This window comes from Pomacea canaliculata, linkage group LG2 (assembly GCF_003073045.1).
Source record: "Pomacea canaliculata isolate SZHN2017 linkage group LG2, ASM307304v1, whole genome shotgun sequence".
Taxonomy (NCBI): domain Eukaryota; kingdom Metazoa; phylum Mollusca; class Gastropoda; order Architaenioglossa; family Ampullariidae; genus Pomacea; species Pomacea canaliculata.
In genome coordinates, this window is record NC_037591.1 from 780772 (window position 1) to 802217 (window position 21446).

The window sequence follows — 21446 nt, forward strand, 5'->3', positions numbered from 1 at the left end:
AGTGTGGCGCCACATTAAATGTTGAAGCATATTGCTTAAAGCTTGGACTAGTGAGTAGAGGAGAAACTGCCACAGGGAATTATTGAATGTGATTATTTCTGCTGGAAATACTGAACAACGAAACCTTGCACAAAATCCATGGTGTTTGACAAAGTACTTAAAAATTAAATATTTTCCAGAAGACAACAAAACTGCATCATTTGATCAAGCTATTTAAAAGAATAAATTTAAAGAATACTTTGCCATTGCCCAAATTACTTTAAGAAAATGCATCATTCTTGACTGAGGTACTTCTGTACCTGCACAAGAATAAAATCATTGCCCCATGTTCCAGTTACCCCAGACACCACCACTTCAGAAATTATTCCCTTCCCAGAGCTCTGTCCAGAGGGTCTGTTCCGTTGTAACAGTGGTCAGTGTATCAGACCTGACCAGAAATGTGATGGGCGTCGTGATTGTCAGGATAATTCTGATGAGATTGATTGTGGTGAGTGTTTTTCTACAGAAGTAGCCATAAAATATGGTTATAGAGTGCTTTCATGTCAGCTTAACAGGAAGCTTACGCTAAGCCCTCTACTGAAGCTGGCATGATGCTTAACGTTTACTTACACTGGAGCAGCCTTATATGAATTCCATTCTGGCGCAGATTTGATTTGCATAGCATACTTATGCATAGCTGAGTTACGAGGACTAACAGAGCTTCTTATTCATACACTCCTTAACATTTTTTTCCTGTTTAGAATTGTCCTCTAGTGAAGCTTTGTAAATACTTGATTCAGTTTTAGTTTTTCTGTCCTAGGAAAGCTTATAAGATGAGATGTGGGCATTTTCAGGGTATTAGTTAATGCCTTTTGCAGTCACGTGCTCACGATGACTTATTTGAACTAGCTGGAGAATTTTAAAAGAATAATCTCTTTATTTATTGGTAATTCTGGGTTTTTGTTATCACACAGTAAAAAGCTGTTCGCTTTACTACCATTGTGCCAGTAATTAATGGCTTGCTGCTTACACCTTTGACACGTGCAATTATATGTGGATGCATTTAGGCATGTGTGTGTGAGAAATTTTTCTTGGAAAGATCTTAATTCCTGGTTCATCATACCATGCTTTCTCTATTGTAGAATGGTAGAGATGAACTGAGAACGTTGAAGTGTGGATAAGAGCATGAAGCAGGTGTTTATAAATTGGTTGTTAGTTGCTTCACTTACATTGTTAACAAAAGACTTAGCTGCATTATAACTTGAAGGACTGGATGTAAATTCTGTTGGTGAGACATTTGAATGCTCCTTTTTCTTCCATTGTAACTCAAATATCATCATCATTATCATCATCATGTAAAGGCCAATTAAAGGTATTTTTCATTGTTTGCTTGTCTCACCTGCTACAAATGCAGACAAATCGCTTATTCAAACATCCTGCATTCATTGGGTGATTTGTGTGTTTGCAGATAAAAGTACTTGCACAAATAAGAAACTTGCAGGTTATCTGATTTGGCTGGAAAATTGATCACCATTCCTAATACAAGAAACAGAACAAAACTGTAAAATAGTAATGCACATTGTAGACATTAGTAAACTGGGTTACTAGTTTGATTTTTTTTGGTAAATGAAGTATATTAATAATCCTTTCTTTAATAGTTTGTATTTTTATCAGGAACTACAAGAACGTATGGTAACATATTTTCTTTCCAAAGTAGGTTGTGAGAGTGGAGATTTCCAGTGTAATGATGGCAGCTGCATCGATGGCCGACTCCAATGTGATGGGATTTCTGATTGTAAGGACGCGTCTGATGAAGCAGGATGTCGTAAGTGTTTTGGAATTTCTTTCCATATTTAGGCTAGGAAGGGAAAACTGGTAAAGAGTGTGCCTTGTGGAAACTCATCTCCCCTGTTTGTGGTTGCACCCTGTGTGTAAGCATGTTTATGGGTTATGTATATTTGAATTATGTCTTGAACTTTAACTTATTTATTTTAAATGTGTTTAATTTAGTTAGTATATTGATTTTCTTTTCTTTTTTTTGTGTGATTCATCAACAGCTGGTAAGTATAGGATGCACAAACCTTCACTGCTTATTTCACCTTCAATTGGACTGTGCTTGCATGTAGTAGAAGTTGTTTCATTACTTAATGCATTGAACTATTTTACCATTTTACATTTGTTTAAAATTCGCTGTAGTGAAGCAACTATAACACATTACAGTTAAACGTTGATAATTAACATCAGACATATGTTTCATTTCTGTATTGTTTAAATTTTAATCTATGTGTTACAACAAATATTCCTTTCAGAGTTTTCATAGAATGTAGTTTGCAACAGACAATAACATAATTCTCAGAAGACTTATTTAGTGCTGTCTTCTAGCGAGAGCCAGGCTTACTGCACTCACAAAGACCAGATTAAAACCATGTAGGCAAAATAATGACAAGTGTCAGATATCAAAAAGTAGTATAGTGTTCATCACAAATGTTTTGATAGACTTTATTTTATTTATATATATATATACACAGTATATTTTTTCACAAACAAGGTCAATTGAGCAGTATACATATCTACAACAACAACAAAAAAAAAACCCCTGAGCTTGGATACTGTGAAGCCCAGCATAATATAGCAGTTGCTTAGCCACTCAGATTTGTACAGGATTCTTTACTGTCTGTATTTTTTTCTATATTTGCTTACTGTTACAAAATCTGTTTGCTGTACGTGCTGTTGAAAGTTTTCGGATTTGTATCCTAAACTGGTTTTTTTTTTATATCTTTGTTCAGCTGCTATGCAAACATTTTCTTAACCATAATGTACAAAACAAGTTAAGTGGCACACATTAACAAGAAATGGCCATTATTGTGTTTGGGTGTGTGAAAGAGAGATGAGCATAGCCAGAGACTTTAAATAACCACATTATTTAAAGTCTCTGGTATAGCACATATAGGTCTAACAAGATAAAGAAATGATCACTCAAGTGGCCTACATTAACAAGAAATAGCCAATATCTTTTCCATTGTTTGCTATCTCTGCTAATCCTGTTTTAATAAAAGAAGCACTCATGTGACTAGAAGTGATGCTTTGTCATGTCTCTATTCCAGTTTAGAAGAAAGCCATTTATATTCATATTTAGTTCTTAATTTTAATTACAAAGAAATACATTGTTTTCTTGCACTGGCTCATGATTGTATGACAAACACTGAATAATTGCTGTAGTGTACAGAAAAAGACTTATTTTAAATGGCCTCTTTTGTATTATACTCATCTACTGTGAAAAACACAAACTCACATAAGATGGATTATTTTGTCTGTCAATGTCAGTCCACTGATATTCAGTATTCTAATAGTCTGAGCAGTTATTGTATGTAAAGAAACTGAAATATTTTGCTATTCATCAAGCTCAAGAAATTCTTATAGCACTAAAGTTTTGAACGTTGAGCTAAAATAGGTAATAATGTATAAAACAATAATTAAAGAACTGTTCTCTGAACACTTAAAGCTATTTTGAGATGGATTTGTTTACAGGTATATTGAGATCTTTTACAATTACAAGTCTTTTTCTTAACATTTTAAAGTTAGTGTTCTTGGCTACAAACATATTAAATTTAAAGAAAAGACTAATCACATTCACTAGTGTTTGACTAAGAAAGTAAAATTGTCAGCAAACATTTTTGGGCACTGCTGGCATTTTTGGGTCACCAGTTCTGAAGATCACAGGCACAGCTCGTGTGGAAGAGGGACAAACAATTCGGGTTATGTGCAATCTGACTGGGGGTGATCCCAGCCGTCACACCATCTCCTGGTTAGTGGATGGAGAGAGTGTAAGCACAGACGAAAATGAAAACATTGACATACAGAATTTCCCTATGCCAGAGAAAGGTTTCCTTCTTAGCCAACTACATATTAAACAAAGCACTGCATTGGACACAGCCATCTATTCTTGCAGTGGGCCAGGAAACTTGCAAGCAGACTTTTCTGTGGAAGTTGTTGCCAGAGGTGTGTTGTACACAAATCTATTCTAAATTTTCCTTTTATTATTTAGTGCTCTTGTAGGAAAAAAACTGAAATTGTGACCCCAAACAGTGTTTGTTTTAGCTTGTATTGTTCAGTTTGGCAGACAACTGTTTTTGAGAATGCATCAAAAAGTGAAAAGCAATTATGAAGAATAACAGAGTTGTCAGCTTGCTATATCACATAAAGTTAATGACTGCTTAGATGTTAAGTATTGAGAAAAGATTTTACCAGTGTTATTTAGCATATGAAATATAAATGTCTTTAGTAAACACTTTCAAGTACAATTTCTTAGAATTTTCTGACTTCTTGGATTAACTTTTTTTTTGGTACCCTTTATTTGATCAATTTCTGAACCTTTCACAGGTTTCTGTTTTGTAAAGCATCTAATAAGTCTGTTTATTAAACACACTGTAGTCTGAATGAATATCCACTTTGACACCAGGCTGCAGGAGCAGTGAATTCTCATGTAGTGATGGTCAGTGTATCGCATCACAGCGTAGATGCGACAGGCGCTTGGACTGTGAAGATGGCTCAGATGAAGAGAACTGCCGTACGTTCACCTACTGATTCAAAGCAAATTCCTTTTAGTTTCTATAAAAGGCTTCTGGTGATATTGTTTTATGCACAGCCACTGACAATTGAGCTTTTGTATCAGCCTTGCATCAGAGCAGTTTGCCTTCAATTGAGATAACAACAGCAGTCTGTTGCCATTTTTTCAAAATCTTTGCTTTATATTGATCACTGCTTTACTGCATAGAAACAAGAACTATTTTCATTTTGCTTGCTATTCATTAATACTTGGCTTTTCATACCACAGATACTCCATTTGCCAAGATTAATATTTAAAAACTTACCTGATGTTTACAGTAGGTGGTGTGACATCAAAATAAGCTGACAACATAATAGAATGATATAGGCTGTAGCAGACTGTGTACTCCACATACAAGTGTAGTGTGCTCATCAGTACGTACATTACATTTAGTAATACAATACAAACCACTTTCCACAGTCTACATAACCCTGACTGTGTACTCCATGCCAGATGGCAACATGTACATAGAGCATAAACCACATTCTGCAGTACTCATAACATACAAGCAGGAAGACTCAGCTATAGTAGATGTAGCTCCAAGCACCACATCCAACAAACGACCCAACTCACATTGGAACACTGAATGAGTCCAATGCACGCAAAAGTCCGCTGAGCAACAGAGGTCAAACAGAAGCAATAGTTAAATGAACTGTATCAATCACAAAGTCTCCACGTCAAAATGGAATCAAACCTATTGACACGGATTGAATGTGCCCCACAATCCAAACCCATGATTGTAGGCACCTCAAAACTCGCCAATAATGTTTAACACAAAGAAGTCATTAACAGAGTGCAATCCATTTCAGCCAGTTAGGTGAAGGGCATCACTCTATCCTTAGACTACAGATTGAAGACCTCCAAAAAGCTTAATAAGAGCAGTGTTGTCTAGATTCTTCAGCATTTCATTAATGATCCCATTTGGCCTTGTGGATTTTCTGCTTTTAGCTTCTTCGTGATTACAGCTTGTGAAGGGTGGGGGACCTTCACCTCTATGGATCTGTCTGATAGCTTTGTTTACTTTCTTCTAGCTTCTTTTTGTTGGTTAAAAAAGGTAAATGTCAAGAGATCGGTAAATCATAAGCAGTAAAAACTAGCGATATGATCATCAAAATCAGGTCTGAAAATAAATATAAAAATATTATTTTTAAGTTCATTTTTGATTCTTGATTAAAAAATCAGCAGTTAAATGCCTTTCTTTCCTTAATAAAAAGGAAGCTATACATGTGTATAATCTCTGATGACTAAGGAATTAATTAAAACAACAGAGCATCTATCCATTGTTGGCCTATGTGCATTTAGTTACCATCAGTTACAAGTCTTATCAGCTTCAATCATCCTTATACATTAAGTACATACAAGTAAGGAAGAGACATCTTTTTAATAAGCATTTTACTTACTTTAAAGCAGTAAGTAAAAATTAAAGATCTTTTTGGTTGTCGCTCCCTTGGGGTGCATGGGGTGGCTCTGCCCATCTCTGCTGCTCCTGTGTATATGTTCTCACAGTTGTAACTGCTCCTCTGGTACACTATTGTATGTATTCACAGGTGTAAAAGCTAAGACTATGTTCAGGTTATGTACAGCTTAACTAGCAATTTTTTGGATTCACTCCTTTAACATTTCATTTCAGAGACTTTGTCTTCATCTGACAGATATATGTCAATGTACTCACACATTCTTATAATAATGAGCAGCTTAGGCAAGCAGACTATCTATTCCTCTTCGTGCATCAGGTTGCACATAAGGCCTCAACCAGAGTCACGATGTCGATCGGCTGAACCCGCTCTAGGTGACCCATGTCAGCTTTCATCTCCCTTTCCACTGTTCTTCTCCAAGTTTCCTTTGGGCGGCCTCGTTTTCTTCGGAGTCCATCGTAGGGCAACTCTGGAAAGGTCTGCTGTCTGCTGGCGGAGCACATGTCCAATCCATCGCCAACTTCGTTGAACTGCGTGGTGAATGGTATTTGGCCAAAAGATGTTAAGTATGCGCCTGAGGCATCTGTTTTGGAAGACGTCAAGCTTGTTACTGATGGTTTTGGTCATCTTCCATGATTCTGATCCGTAAGGAGGGTGCTGATCACATTTGACTGGAAGATTCTCAGTTTGATCTTGGCTGATGTTTTTGCCTTCCATGTGCTCCTGATGTGTAGGTGAAAATGACTCTGGCGTTCACTCTCATACTTTTCGTTTTCTTTGTGCTGACCTTCAGCCAAGGTTTCCAGCTGTTTCTGAGATTTGTTTTTTCATGCATGTCTTGGTGGCGGTGTGACTGTCATCAGCAAAGTCTTCGAGCGCTGTTGTTGCTGTCATAGTCATGGTCATCTGATCCTCTCCTCTCAATGACGTGCACAGACAACCTGGGATTGAAATCACAGCACAGGACAATGCTCAGGATCTTCCATAAGGACTCGCGGGGATGCTGTCAAAAGCCTTCTCCAGTCGATGAAATTGATGTACAGCGATTCATTGCTCTGCTCCGAATCTGTCGCAGAATGAAGATGTGTTCGGAGCATCCTGCTTGCTGTGGTCGGATCAGTCTTGACAAAACAATCTTGCTGAAGACTTGCTGGTGAGGAACTCCACTCCTTGAAGATGAGCCTGTCTTCCATGCCCTGAAAACTTGCTTGAAGATTTCAGTCAGCTTGGAGCTGTCACATTCACATCTGCTTTCACATCTCTGCTGTTATTCCATCTGCCCTGGTGCTTTGCCACACAACTGAGGGGATGTTCAGAACCGACTCAAAATGTTCTTAGCCTGTAGTTTCTGCAGCAGACTACTTTCAATTTATGTTCTCCTTTGCAAATAATAGAATGCCTCCCTCATGAGAAAATCACTGAAAGGTATTTGAATATGTACAACCTAATAATATGTGTTGATACTTATGAAAAGCTGTGCAGAGGTTTGAATAATTTACTAAAAATAAAAGCAATCTATTTGCACACGTGCACACAGACACACATACACTAATATAATTCTCTCTCTCTGTCACACACACATATGCAGTCACACACTTTCACAAATACACATTGACACATACAAAAATGTACACATATTGGTGTACAACTAAAGAAAAGGGAAATGGTGTTGGGTAAAAAATGTAAGACTGGTCTTATTTTAGTGGCACTTGGTCCTGATGAATTCATCATATGACAAGTATTTTCTGTTTTTGATATTTGCTTGTGAAGCTGAGAAAGTAAGTGAAATAATGCAATTTGAAGACTGGCTTGCTTCTTGTGTCTGGTAATACCTATGTAGTTTTAGCCACTATGTTCTGAATGAAGCAAATTTGTTAGTACTTTGCTGGTGCTTTCCTTCTGATGAAATCTATGGAAACAATGGCAGCAATGTAAAGGTAGGGCTTGACCATGGGAAGGAGCTTGTATACCCAACAAAATGTACTGTTCATCATCACTTTCTAGCTTGCCACAACTCAGAATTTACCTGCTATGATGGGTATTGTATTGATATACAGTTGAAATGCAACAGGCAGATAGAGTGTGAAGATGGCAGTGATGAGTATTGTCATATGTTGTTGTTGTTGTTGTTGTTGTTGTTGTTTGCTGCTACTCAAGTGAAGGTTTATTTTCTCAGGAATGACAAGCTGCTCTTGTTTGTCAGCTTGTTGTGGTAGTGATAGACATGGAAAAGTAGTCATGCAGTGTTGCTGTTAGATCTTTAATGTAGACTCTTCAGCTGTAAGCTTTATGGTATAGTTTTTCTTTCTTTGTTTAATGACATTCACACGTTCTGTCAAGTAAAAAAAAAACCCCTCTCTCCAGCTGTCTTTATTATTTTGTATCTGGTGCCCTCAGTGACTTAACAAAAGAGCTTCACTGAGTTCCAGTATCTGCAGGTCTTGCAAAATATCTGGAATCCCAGTCTCCTGGAGGTTTTCCAAGATAGCGTGCAGTAAATACCACAAGCAATTCATTGAATGAAGTCCTGAAAATTTCCAGATATTGGACCACAAACAACTTATTGGCTTCTTTGAGGGGAAAAAAAAGATTAGAAATCTCATTTCCAGATGGTTTTCATCTTCTTTCATGCTTTATTATTTCTGTGCTTGTGAGCTATGTTAAATCATAGAAATAATGCTCCCTGCTTTACATCTCATTGGCACTGCACTGGCTTTAGATATCACTGGCACAAAGTCTTCTCTGCACACAAACTGATGGCTTTTGACCTCACAGCATAGGTACCTTACTGCTGTGCTGCCTTGTATAACAGTCACATCTCTACAAAGTTTTTTTGTATTTTGTATGTCCCATATTGTTCTGAAGTTTTGCATTCTTTCGACATGCACATGGCCACCTCACATCTTTCCTTAATGTTTGTTATAGAGTTGTGTTTATTATGATTTGCATACATGATCATGCTGATTTAATAGAAAACTTTTTCTGTGGAGATGTATTTACACTCACTTTCTTAGTTTGGTAACGATGCATACCTATCGATAAAAGAACTTTGTGAAGATGACTTTATACCTATTGTTCTCATGTTGCTATAGATACATACCTATTTATAGTTGCCTAATCATCTTCATCATTTAGTTACTGTTGCAATCAAATTTTTTTGACACAGGTATATTATCATACTATTTTGGGTATTCGTCTGTAGATTTATAGCTTTCTTGCATGTTCTATTTTTTGTTCTTGTTTTGTGTAGGTATTTTGTGTTTATTATCTGAGATTGGAGTTGAGCTATATATATATGAAGTGTTCGTATGCCCAGTGTTCACAGTGTCTACGTGTTATTTGCATTAGGTCGGATTGCTAAAATTTGCTTTTCAGAAGGAGAAATACATCTTTTCATGTTTCATTCTTAATCTGCCATCTTGACCTTTGAACCATCTTTATCAGGAATGCCATGAAAACACTCTTTGTGTTCCACCGATAAGGATTTTATTGTTTTGATGTATATTTTAGAAACTAGCAAATAGGGAGGGTTTTATTAGAGTCATCAATCACCATTTTGATATTATACTTTTCCTAATGATTCCTTGTTCTGATTTAGTTTCAGAATATTGTTTGTAAAGATGCATTAGTGGTTTAAAATATGCACATCCTTCTCCTGTATACAGACATGTTGTCAATGTGTAATGCAGTACACTTGCAAAAGAATCCACTTTCTTGCTTATTAACCGCACAGCTGCATTTTTTTATTTCGTTGTCATCACACGTTAAGCAGACTTTGAATTGTAAGTCATAACATTGCATCCAGATTTACGGTAATTTGGATCTATAACATGACATTTGAATATATCATGGATATTGATAAGAACATATAGTTAACAATATCTCTTAGTGGCAGTAAAATGTTTACCATAAATATTTTACATGATACAAAAATAAACGAAACTATAAATATTTTACAGCCCCACGCACCTGTGGCCCTCGGGATTTTACCTGCAGAGATGGCCAGTGTATTGATGCTTTTGCCAGGTGTAATAAAGCATTTGACTGTGCTGACAGATCCGATGAGGAAGGATGCCGTAAGTTGGTTGATTAATGGGCATTTGTCTAGTCCTTTGACATGCAAGGATTAAGGGGATATGAGAGGATTTTTATACCAGTCTCTTTTGCAAGATGTAACAGGGCTGGAGTACTTAGTACTTAGCTGGAGTGTATAGAGAGGACCACTTTGATGTTTTTTCAGACCAGAGTTTGTGTTCCAGCCTCTCTTTGTCACTCTTCCCACACCCTTGAAGGGTTGTCCGTATGACCAATGAAAACTTATAAAGATTTGTTGTCTGTTCACTCATAAACTTTCAAATTACTGAATAAAATAAGCAGTCATTGGGTTTATGGAAAGCCAAAATTGTAGATGTAATAAGGTCAAAATTTATTTTTACAAAATACCGTTGCATGAGCAGTATGTCTTAACAATGGCTACCACTTTCTTGATAGTCACCAGTTACACACTTACAGTCTCACCACTGCAAGCATTAGTGTGTACAAAATTTCTCATTCCTGCTCTCTCTCTCTCACACACACATGTTCAAGTCAAGTGTTTTTGGGATAGATTAATAAAACAGTGACCATGAAATCTACTGTGGCAAGGAATTTATTCCCAGTATTGTGTGTTCACAGCCTGTGAGGAGGATGAGTTCACATGCACAGATGGTCGATGCATCTCGTCCAGCAGGCGCTGCAACCGTGAGATAGACTGCAGTGATGGTAGTGATGAAAAGGGATGTGGTATGTACTTTTTCAACTCTGTATTTAAAAAAAACTTTCTGAGTTATTTACTTTGTATGTATCAAATGAAATAGAAAGTCTTTTTTCTTCATTTGAGATCAAAATCTTAAGCACAGTGATTGTCCAAAACTGGTGTACTGTTTTATATGTTGTGCATTAAATATCTATCCACTCACACTTTTGTGATTATTGCCTTCATTTCTGTTGTAGTCTTGGTTATGGACTTAAATCCATTTGTAGTCCAAGTGAAACAAGTTATGTTGAAATTGGTACTCTCATAAATTTTTCAAATTAGACTTCAGTTCACTAAACCATTTCATAAGCTCATACCTGTGGATGTAAATCATACATCTTGACAGTTCATTGAGGTTTACCCCAGACATACTTTGAATCATCACTTCAGAATAGTTTGCTTTGCACAAGTCTTAGTTGGGTGTATGACTAGGAGGTTAACTCTGTACAGTTTACTCAAACACTTATAGCCAAAATCCATGCTTTCTTAGTGGCTGAAGGAGAAATCCTCAGCTGTAAAGAGTTAAGAAAACAACAGAAAAATCTTCAACATATGAGAATAAGAAGCTTCACAAGGGATGTGTGTCAGATATTTTATAAACACAACTGTTGTGTCAGATATTTTATAAAGACAGATGTTGTGTCAGATGTTTTATAAAGACAGATGTAGTTTCAGGTATTTTGTAACGATAGGTGCTGTGTTAGGTTGTGGCTTTTCACAAGTCGTGTCACCATTTTCAGTAACCTATTACATGCAGGCACCTTGGTTTAACTGACTTTAACATGTACTCCTGGGGACATTGATGTTTTTAAATGTTATGGCTGTAATCTTGAAATTTTTATACAATGTGCTTTTAATGGTATGGCTACAATCTTGAAATGTTTCATATAAACATCAGATAAATAAATGATGGGTATAAGTTTTGTTTTTGGAGTTTTGACATTTATTAAAGCTTAAGAACGCTTGGGACTGAACAGGCAGTGGTTGCCTTATGGAAAGTGAGGGGATGGTATAGAATTACCACTTTTGTGTTTGAAATAGTTTAAATACTGTTTAATTAGGAATGAGGTTGACAATTGTTTTTTCTTAGAGGGCATATGTCATTCTAATGAATTCCATTACAATGATAGAATATGTGTGCTTGTTAGAGGTAAATGTGATAGCTTTGCGATCTGTTTAGACAAATTCATTTGTGATAGGTACTGCACTATGCCACTTGTAGCCACCGGCACTGATCTTACTAGCAGTTTAGCTGAATAAAAGAGCAAGAAATTTCGGAAATGTGATAATTATAGTGAGCATTTATATAGCACTTTTCCAAAATAATTTTCTCAGAGTTTTTTGTCATCTTTATTTTAAAATATAATGTTCATATGGATAGTGGCAAGGTTCTATATATCCCTGTGGTTACAGTTGTTATGTCGCTTTGGTAAGTAAATTAGGGCTGGTACCATAGGTACTTGGGTGTCAACAGTATGCAGGGAGGAAGTCGTATAATTTAAGGGATGCAGATACAAATGTAAAACAGAAGCAATGCATAGATGTGAGTCTCAACATAACAAGTACAAACATACACATATGTCATTGTCACTTCATGTGAGCTACATAAAGATGTAAGACTTATTGTATTCTGTCACTGGAAGACAGAATACAGACATAAATACAAGAGTAAATAATTAGTGCTTATATTTACTTGACTCATGTATTATAAAATATGGACTGTAGAGTTATGTAACATTTACACAACATGTTTTCAATCTTGTTCATAAAGCATGCAATTCTGCTGAATTTCGTTGCCGCAATGGCCAGTGCATTGCAGGACAGCGTTATTGTGATGGACGTCCTGATTGTATGGATGGCAGTGATGAAGATGTTTGTCGTAGGTTATTCTTCCTTTCATTGCACTGAACAGTCCTACTTTTTTTTATACTAATGTATCTATGTATACAATCTGAAATAGATTTAAGACAACAAATGTTGTAATAGTTTCTGTGATAGAGCACGTTTTCACTGGCTCTAATCTTCTGTCTTTATACCAGTATAACAAATTCCAGGAAAAAAGCTTTTGGTGAAGGGGAGACAGTTGAAGTTATTTTTAACTTTCTTCTATATCTTTGCTAATACTAAGAGAGAAATACTTAACAATTGGGAAGCATGTAAAAGGCAATACATACTTAAGACAAGTTTGAATTAAACATCTTCATACTATTAATATTATTATTACATTGTAGTATTAATATGTTGTCTTGTAAAGAACTTCCATCAAGTGGTGAAGAAGACTGAGTTTAAATGACTATGCTCTTTTAAGTGTTTTTTTGAAAATTATCTTGGTAATAGGATGTCACTTAAGAGTCCAGCAGTAAGTGAAAAGAACAAATCGTTTTATCATCACCCATCATTTTACTGATTTTAGACTCATGTCCCCAAAATTGATTTCTAAAAGGGTAAGACTTGTGAAACAGTTGAAATCTTGGCTTATGCTGGGTCACCACAGAACCTAGCTGTCGCACAGACCAGTTCCAATGTGGCAGTGGAGAATGTGTTGATCGCAGACGCTTATGTGATGGTCGCACAGATTGTAGAGACCTCTCTGATGAAAGAAGTTGTCGTAAGTAGAAGAGAGTAAATTGCTACACATCGCTACTTAACACACTAATTCACTTGTATGCTATACCTGTACACTACACAACACATTACAGTTGCATACTGCAGCACACTACACTTGCACACTACATAGTGCATGTTTTTACAACTTTCGCCCTAGTTTAGGTATTTATATAATTTGAATAAGTTTTTAATGGAGGTGTTTTCTGTAAAAATAGCATGTCAGCATCAAAAGTGTCGTGATGGCTTGGCAAACATGGCAAACTTGTATTGATGCAGTCACATGTATATGTGTGCGCACAAACGCACCTGACATTTCATCTGGTGGATGGTTTTGTGGGGTAACAGTAAAGGTAGTAAAGGGATTGTCATACAGTCCTTGCTTGTGGGTTGGGATCTCACTCCAGCCCGTGTAATTCCGTGATGTAGTTTTACTAGGTAACTTTGGGTAAAGCATTAAGGACAGGCCTTCTTTCTTTTGTGTTTTCAAGTTCTCATGAAAAGGTTATAATTCTTCACTTTCTATTCTGTACAAAGCTTCTGATCAATTTAGCCAGATTTTCAGTGTCTCTCTGCCATCTGGTTTTTAGTGGGGAGAGAAATAAGCACCACAGAAGTAGCTTCAGCATGTTTGCTTGTTTGCTGAAGTGCTACTGATAGATCTTATGATAAACTGGCTCCTGTCTGTCTTCTTCAAGTTGATTGGATGAATAGGGGGATTGTTGATTGGACGTTGTTTCTTTTTGTTTGTCTTTGCAATGTGCCATCTAAATATCATTAGTTGAGTCCTCCAAAACAAAATTAAGTGTACAGTAGAGAAATTCTTGAGTACCTTTCAAAGTATTTTTCTTGTTGCAGAAATATTATTTCTGAATAAGTTTTTGCCTATTGACATCATTTCCCAGCACAGTCAATTCTTTGTCTCCTCAGCTTTTAGCAAACCATTGTGCCAGGTCAGGATGTATCTGCCCTCACACCCTTTCACTGGTGTTAAATACCTCATCCTGACTCTTCATCACTGAGCTCATTGATGTTCTGATTAGGACAGTATCAGCTATCAGATCCCTGGTTCTCAAATAGCTTATCTTATAAAAAGGTAAAGGTCATCACCTAAGCTTTTTTAGGTCTTGAGGCTTTAGAGATCTGACTTTTCTTGAAGCCAGCGGACAGTATTGCCTTTCCTTTTCTAATCCTCAGTGGAATCAGGTACCCATTTGACAGCTGAGGGGTGGGTGTGCAACAGTGAGCACCTGTGCATCTGTTTACAGGGCTGACCTCTTGCCATTATAGTCTTAGTAGTTGGCTCAATGTAAAAAGCCAATCCACCCCAACCCCCAACAGATGGGTTGACTGGGGGGAATTTGCTGCACTAAATGTGCATTGAAGCAGTTCCAGTGCTCTAACCACTTGGTTCTCCTCTTCCTACTTCTTGATGAATGTTGCTGAAATCTGCTTCATGTCAGTATGGACGCAACTAAAGACGTTTATAGTCTGAACACAAGAAAATATTGCTGCTGTAGCTTGGCTAGTGAGTGGTCTTGCTGTAGTTGCTCGTGTTCTGTAATGATCTGACATGTTCTTAAAACTGTTGACTGATATCTCCATTCATTCTTGCCAGTGTGCTGAGGTTGCTTTCATAGTTTATTTACAAATCTTATATTATCATCTTGTCTTGTTGTAAGTGTTGTAGATTCTTACCAGTGTCTTGGACTGTAGTGAGTTTGATGGTGTAGATAGATACCTCTATCAGCCAAGATACCATTAATTATAGATAGTTTTACAGATTCATTTCACTAGTTCATCTTTATGTTGAAATTCACTTATATAAGCTTATGCCTACACATTTTGAAAGTTCTTTTGAAATGTTATAAAGGCAGGAATATTCTACTTATGACTTATCTTTAATATTCCTTGTGGCTGAATCAGTTAAAAATGTATAGTATTTAGACTAAAACCATTTTTTACAGTAGACATTTACATTTTTGATGTTACAATATCTATTCACAATCCAAGAGTGTAATTTTTCAATTAGTATATGTGATGTCCACTCATTTTCAGCAACATCTCCCACACTTACCTGTTTGCCTGGACAATTTACCTGCCAAAACAAGCAGTGTATAGATGCAGGATTTCGTTGTGATGGGCACATAGATTGTGAAGATAAGTCAGATGAAGCAAAATGTCGTAAGTAATAGGTTCTTAGGGGCAGGAATTCTATAACTGCATTATTACATCATCAAATAATCAAATGCTTCTGCTTAGTGACAGTAGGGGGTAGATTCCTGACATTGTGGACATGTTAATCATGCCTGTAGTTTCCTGTGCATCCTGCCACCCAGATGGGTGGTTAGTTTGAAGACTAGTAACCAATCACAGTATATTTCTTTAAATGTAAAGATAGAATGTCTGCAGAGAATGCTGTAAGTTCAGTAACGAAGAAATGTAGCAGATTGTCATGTTCATAGTGTCAACATCAACAATGGTAATAATGATGAATTAAAGGGTTTTTTTTAGCACCATTCCAAGTTTCGAGAGGCTGAGAGTCTGTAGCTTATTCCAGACACACTAAAGAGGCTGCCAATGATCGGTTCTGACTTGAAACAATTCTTACTCAGGCATCTTTTAACTGTCACATAAACAGATTGAAATCTTAATTAGACAGCTGATACAGTGTAGTTTAGTTTTGACAGACCCACTAGAGTGCATGTTTTAAAAATTATGTAGTTACAAGGTACTTATTACGCAAATAGCCCCTTTCTTTTCTTTTGCTTGAAGAGATCTATCTAATATATCTTAATGGGGGAAACTTGCTGTGTGCACTTAAGGGGCACAAATAAGCAGTGTAGAATGGTTTGTTATGGTCTGCCTGTGGTAGCAAGCAGCATTTTATGTAATCTAATATCTTAAAATATATTTATGCAGTCCAGGTTCTAATCTGTTGCAAGAATAGAAGCTTTGCATTAGTTCTTGAAGGCACTTATTGGTTATCAGTTGCTGGCATTTTTCTTAGCTGATCTGTGCTTTAAATTAAAGGCCATGTTGATAAGCAATCCACAATATTAAATTACCTCTATAATTCAACATCAAGCATATATTGGCTTGCCTAGAGTCATATAGTTTTGTAAGTGCTCTGCCCATTAAACAGCTTCAACCCTCTCATCTTGGACATGCTGTTCTTTCTCTGAATGTAGCATCTGTTTACAGGGTTGGCTGCTTTGCTGTGATAGAGCCCTCTGGTTGTGCATAGTAAAACAGCAGGTGTTTTTAATTGTGTGATTCTAAGACAACTATGTCTCATTTAAGGCCAAAAACTAGTACATGAATCTGGCACAGTGCAGGTTCAGGTAGCTGCTATGACAGCCTGCTAGAACTATTTTTATTTCAAACCATTGCCTAATTCTCATTTTTTAAAAATTTAAATACGAAACAGTCACATCACTTTTCTTATTCAGAACTAAAAACATATTAGTGGGTTGGGAGCTTTACATGGCTCCATACAGGGATCTGTGAAATACATGTAGTGTTCTTATTTAGACTTTTTTAAGACACTTAGAAGATACATTATAAATATACTTATTTAAAGATCCTTGTACACCAGGGGTGCCCAACCTATGGCCCATGAAGGTGTCTCATGAGGCCCACTCATTTTAACCAGACACAACATAATTTCAATTTTAACGTCATGATTCTGGCAAAACCGCCATGTTCTGGCCCATGAGATTTTAGATCGTTTCCAGTGCAGCCCTCGGGCAAGAAAAGGTTGGGCACTACAGCTGTACACCAAGTCACCATCATTGTACAGAGTAGAGTCATTATGTTACTGTGATACAGCAGACTTGTTTAAAAACGAACTTCAATACAGGTGGTCACAGTTTTAACGATAAGTTGTAAAACTCTGTGTGTGTCTCTCTCTGTCCCTCCCTAAATAGTCTCTCCTAGATTGCACAACTTCTTCGTCACACCAACAGAGTATGCAATGTAAATTTCACTTTCTTTTCTAGTTATTGTGCAAATTATGTACATTTTATAAAGTGTGTAATCTGAGTATAAATTCTGCAATATATGTTTCTCTTTTACTAGCATTATATTTTTTTTAGCTTTTTGCCTACATTTTGTTTTTGCTAACAATTCCTGCATAGTGAGAGATTGCAGTCTTATCTAGTGAGATAAACCTCCACTGTATGACTTTCCTATTGTGGTTGTGCATATTTAGACAAACCTTCATTGTATGACTTTCGTACTACTCCCATTCCTTTTTTTTTTGTCTGACTTGAAAAGAAAGTTTATTTTTTGTTGCTCTGTGTTTAAGTATCTGTCGCTAGGGACATAGACAGGAGAACGCTTGAAGATTCTGGCTGAATGTGGACAGAATTAAAGTCTTTTTATAGATGATTTTATCTTTTCCATAGTGCAGAAATATTTTTATCAGAATGTTTTTCACAGAATTTACTTTAATGAATGCCAAGCATAAATTATTTTCAAATGACTGAGTTTAACTTGTTACAAATATAAGAAGCTTATTTCTACAAAACAAAATTGCCAGTTGTTAGCTGTTTCCAGAACCTCATATCATAAGGTCGCTAAAGTAGACTTGCTGTTCTGGCCTGGCCTGTAATCAGCTGCAGCATTTTCCAGAATCAGTGACAATCTTTTGATGAATTTGGTGAATCAGTTTGACCTGTACTTTATGTAAAATAACCAAAAAAAAGTACAAGATAAGCAAATCAAGAAAGCTTACTTGAGTCATCATTCATATTTCACGCTGACCATTGTTTGGCACCATAAGCATGCTTTGTGTAACTGAAATCACATGCCTTCTTTGAACTTTATATGTGAAAACATATTTTAAGATGGAAAGAAAGATGTACATGTCTTATTATCAATATAAAATCATTGAATTTGGCATGTAAAATTGGGAATAGTACCATTTGTGATATAAGAAGTACATTTTATACTTCTTATACCTTTATGCATACATTCTTATACATTTTATACAGCATTAACAATTGAAAATCGCTGGAGATTTTTTCAGGTACTAAAATGTAAACTGGTTAATGATTTTATGCTCTAAAGTTGCATTCTTTATGACTTTAGGGGAGACAGTTTTATATTGGCACTCCTGTGTAAGATATGAAATGTTCAGAGCTTTGTCTAGATATGGTTTGATGAAAATGTAACAGAAATAGCAATTTTTTCAGAGAAGTGTCAACCATTTAAATATGCCCTTTGTCCGTGTATTCCATTATTATTTTCAAGTTCAGACTGGAGTGAATTCTGAAAGTGGTTATGGTAATATATTGACAACTATGAGCAGTTCCAAACTATTCAAAAGTATCGAATAAGCAGATTTGTGAAGACTTAATAGATTGTCCTTCAATGAACTGCGGAAATAAATGTTGTATTAACAACCTTTTGTAAAGTCAATTTATTATTTCAGTAGTCTGTTAGCGAAATTAGCAAATTATTTGAGATACATTCTTTCAGGACTTGGGGAAAATGTGCAAGTAATAATTTAAATCTTTCATTTTAACATTTGATAATTATATCAGAAATCATATCTAACTGACAGAAGACAGAAAGATAAACTAATGTGAACAGTTTTAACATTAGTTACAACGGCATGAGAGTAATAGTATTGGCTTTTGTCATGTCGGATAAAGAAACTCAAGATAAAGGTCACAGTGCACTGTGGAAGATGAGACAGTGACATCAATATGAATATCATCTTCTAGAAACTGGACAGCAGTTGAGCCACAAAACCATCATGCCTGATAATCTTAATAGTTGGGCTAGTTTTTGGCTTTTTGCATTTATTTATTTCAATTTCAAATGAGGTTCAGGGGGCATCACTTTGAGTGTTTAGGTAATGTTGGCAATGTTTCTAATCATGCTATGTATATCTTGTTATGGTTGCAGCTTGCAGGCAGAATGAGTTCACATGTGTCACTGACAGACGTTGCATCTCCACCTCTCTTGTCTGTAATGGCATTTCTGAGTGTCAGGATGGATCAGATGAGATCGACTGTGGTGAGTACACTTCAACACCAAAACTCAGTACATCTGTATAGGAATGCTTATGACAGGGAAATAAAGATGACTATGGTCAAAAAGTACTATTCGTACATCGAAATATAACCTTATTCACACTTAACCTCAAGTGGCAATGCTTATGTGATGTAAATGAAGCCATGTGAACAAGAGAAAATATCACACAAGGTGTAACTCCATTTAATATTTAAATAATCTTTTCTACTTAAAGAACATGAGAAGATAAACTGATTTGATGAGGAGCGCTATGATGTAGATATATTGACAAATACGGCAATACACTTCAACAGTAAATAATGTGGTTTTTTTAGGTTGTCGTGCTGATGAGTTTACCTGTGTTTCCAACAATCGATGCATTCCATCCAGCCGCAGATGTGATCGCCGGGCAGACTGTGAAGATAGAAGTGATGAAGAGAACTGCCGTAAGCGATGAAAAACTTGTCTAATTATTTTAATGTCGTGATGCACTTGCAGTCCCAAGAGAAAGATAGAGCAGGTGATGATGGTAGTTGTAACATTAACGGTGTGACAGTGAGGAGAAAGAGCTCCACCTCCACCATTGCCTTCAGTCACATCAAATCACAGCAGCAATTTGACAGCATCATCAGCATGCAGATTTGCACAAGTATGACAGTGAGAAGGAAGAGCTTCGCCTCCACCATGTAAAATATAAAATGTATTCATGCATTTTGTTTATTAGTACAAATAAAGCCTTTATCATTTAAAAATTGAGGACAATGTTTATTTGTTACAGCATGCTTGTCTGAAGAATTCACTTGCGTGTCAAGTGGTCGCTGCATTCCTGCTTCACGCGTGTGTGACCGCCGCCGAGACTGTCCTGATAATAGTGATGAACAGAACTGTGGTATGATTTTTGTATTTAATATACATTCTTTTCCAAATTGTCTATCACCTCACAATAGTTGCTTTTGCATTTTAATGATCTGGAAATTTTTTTATAACATAAGGTAAAGCATGACTTCATTGCAAGCATTAAAAGCCAGTGATAGACTGTTCTGTAATATGTGCCCCTAAATCAGTTAGGAGAAAGACAGAGGCAGCAGATTTGTTGACTTCAACCAGTGACAGTTATATTTAGAACAAAATGTTTTCACTTTTAAAATCACAAAAAGGCAGTTTAAAGATAATGTGCAGAGAAAATAAAATTGTACACATTTGAGACATTGTTATTTTTATTGATGTGAGAAATGCATCCAGCTATTTTCGTTTTCTGTTATCTTTATTTCAAAGTATTATGTTCATATGGATAGTGGCAAGGTTCTATATTCCTGTGATTACTGGTCTTGCCATCAGAGAATGAAGTTAATAATTTGAAGCTTACCTGAAGCTATTTTTCACCAGCTTGCCAGGCTGATGAATTTACATGTGAATCCAGTAACCGTTGCATCCCATCTGAAAATCGATGTGATCAGCGCAATGACTGTGAAGATGGCAGTGATGAGAGAAACTGCCGTGAGTTGTCTACCTTGTTATGTTTCCAACACACTATATGTTATCTGTTCTTATTCCTTGAATGGCATGTGCAGTCAACAGGCCAAGTTCTTGGCATATGTAGTTTTTGTATAATTAGTCAAAATTTTTAATCATTTCATCAGTTCTGTAAAGATTATGAAGACACATTTTGGTTTTGATGTTTTCCAGGGAACCACCCCTTTAGATTTGTGATCTTAAACTGAATCCAGCTTAGGATTGACAGATCAAAACACTTTCGTGATTCCTTAGGTGTACCTGTATGTTTCATGTGAGAAGAAGTGCACTTTCTGGCAATGTTATTTCATCTTGGCTGTATCCATGCTGGATATTATGGACTAGTCATTTTGGAGATTTCAATTTATTGGCAATATTTTATTTGTTTCAAAGGATGTTGGCAAGGAATCACATTACTTAAAATAAGCGATGTATATAGCACACAGACTAGTATTCAGACCTGACCTGTTATTTTAAAAAGTGTCATTAGCATCCCAATAGAGAACAGAAG

The 21446-nt window shown here is 36.3% G+C and overlaps 1 protein-coding gene and 1 long non-coding RNA gene across 34 annotated transcripts in view; one reads left to right on the forward strand and one right to left on the reverse strand.

Moving 5' to 3' along the window:
* Positions 1-21446, forward strand: part of LOC112557156 (basement membrane-specific heparan sulfate proteoglycan core protein-like) — a 131013-nt gene that overhangs the window by 40213 nt on the left and 69354 nt on the right. For 13 of the 33 annotated variants that reach the window (XM_025226815.1, XM_025226818.1, XM_025226821.1 and 10 more), the window contains 14 exons: positions 335-487; positions 1694-1804; positions 2037-2039; positions 3685-3978; positions 4439-4546; positions 9960-10076; positions 10675-10782; positions 12567-12674; positions 13290-13403; positions 15458-15583; positions 19316-19426; positions 19759-19869; positions 20202-20312; positions 20810-20920. In XM_025226815.1, the coding sequence (XP_025082600.1) occupies positions 335-487; positions 1694-1804; positions 2037-2039; positions 3685-3978; positions 4439-4546; positions 9960-10076; positions 10675-10782; positions 12567-12674; positions 13290-13403; positions 15458-15583; positions 19316-19426; positions 19759-19869; positions 20202-20312; positions 20810-20920 (1686 nt within the window). The remainder of the gene's footprint in view (positions 1-334; positions 488-1693; positions 1805-2036; positions 2040-3684; positions 3979-4438; positions 4547-9959; positions 10077-10674; positions 10783-12566; positions 12675-13289; positions 13404-15457; positions 15584-19315; positions 19427-19758; positions 19870-20201; positions 20313-20809; positions 20921-21446) is intronic. The other 20 variants (XM_025226826.1, XM_025226828.1, XM_025226834.1 and 17 more) reach the window with 14 other exon arrangements.
* On the reverse strand, positions 6188-9935 carry LOC112557165. The gene is made up of 2 exons (XR_003097906.1): positions 7363-9935; positions 6188-6297 (listed from the first exon to the last, which is right to left on the reverse strand). It is a non-coding gene; the product is annotated as an uncharacterized LOC112557165 (long non-coding RNA).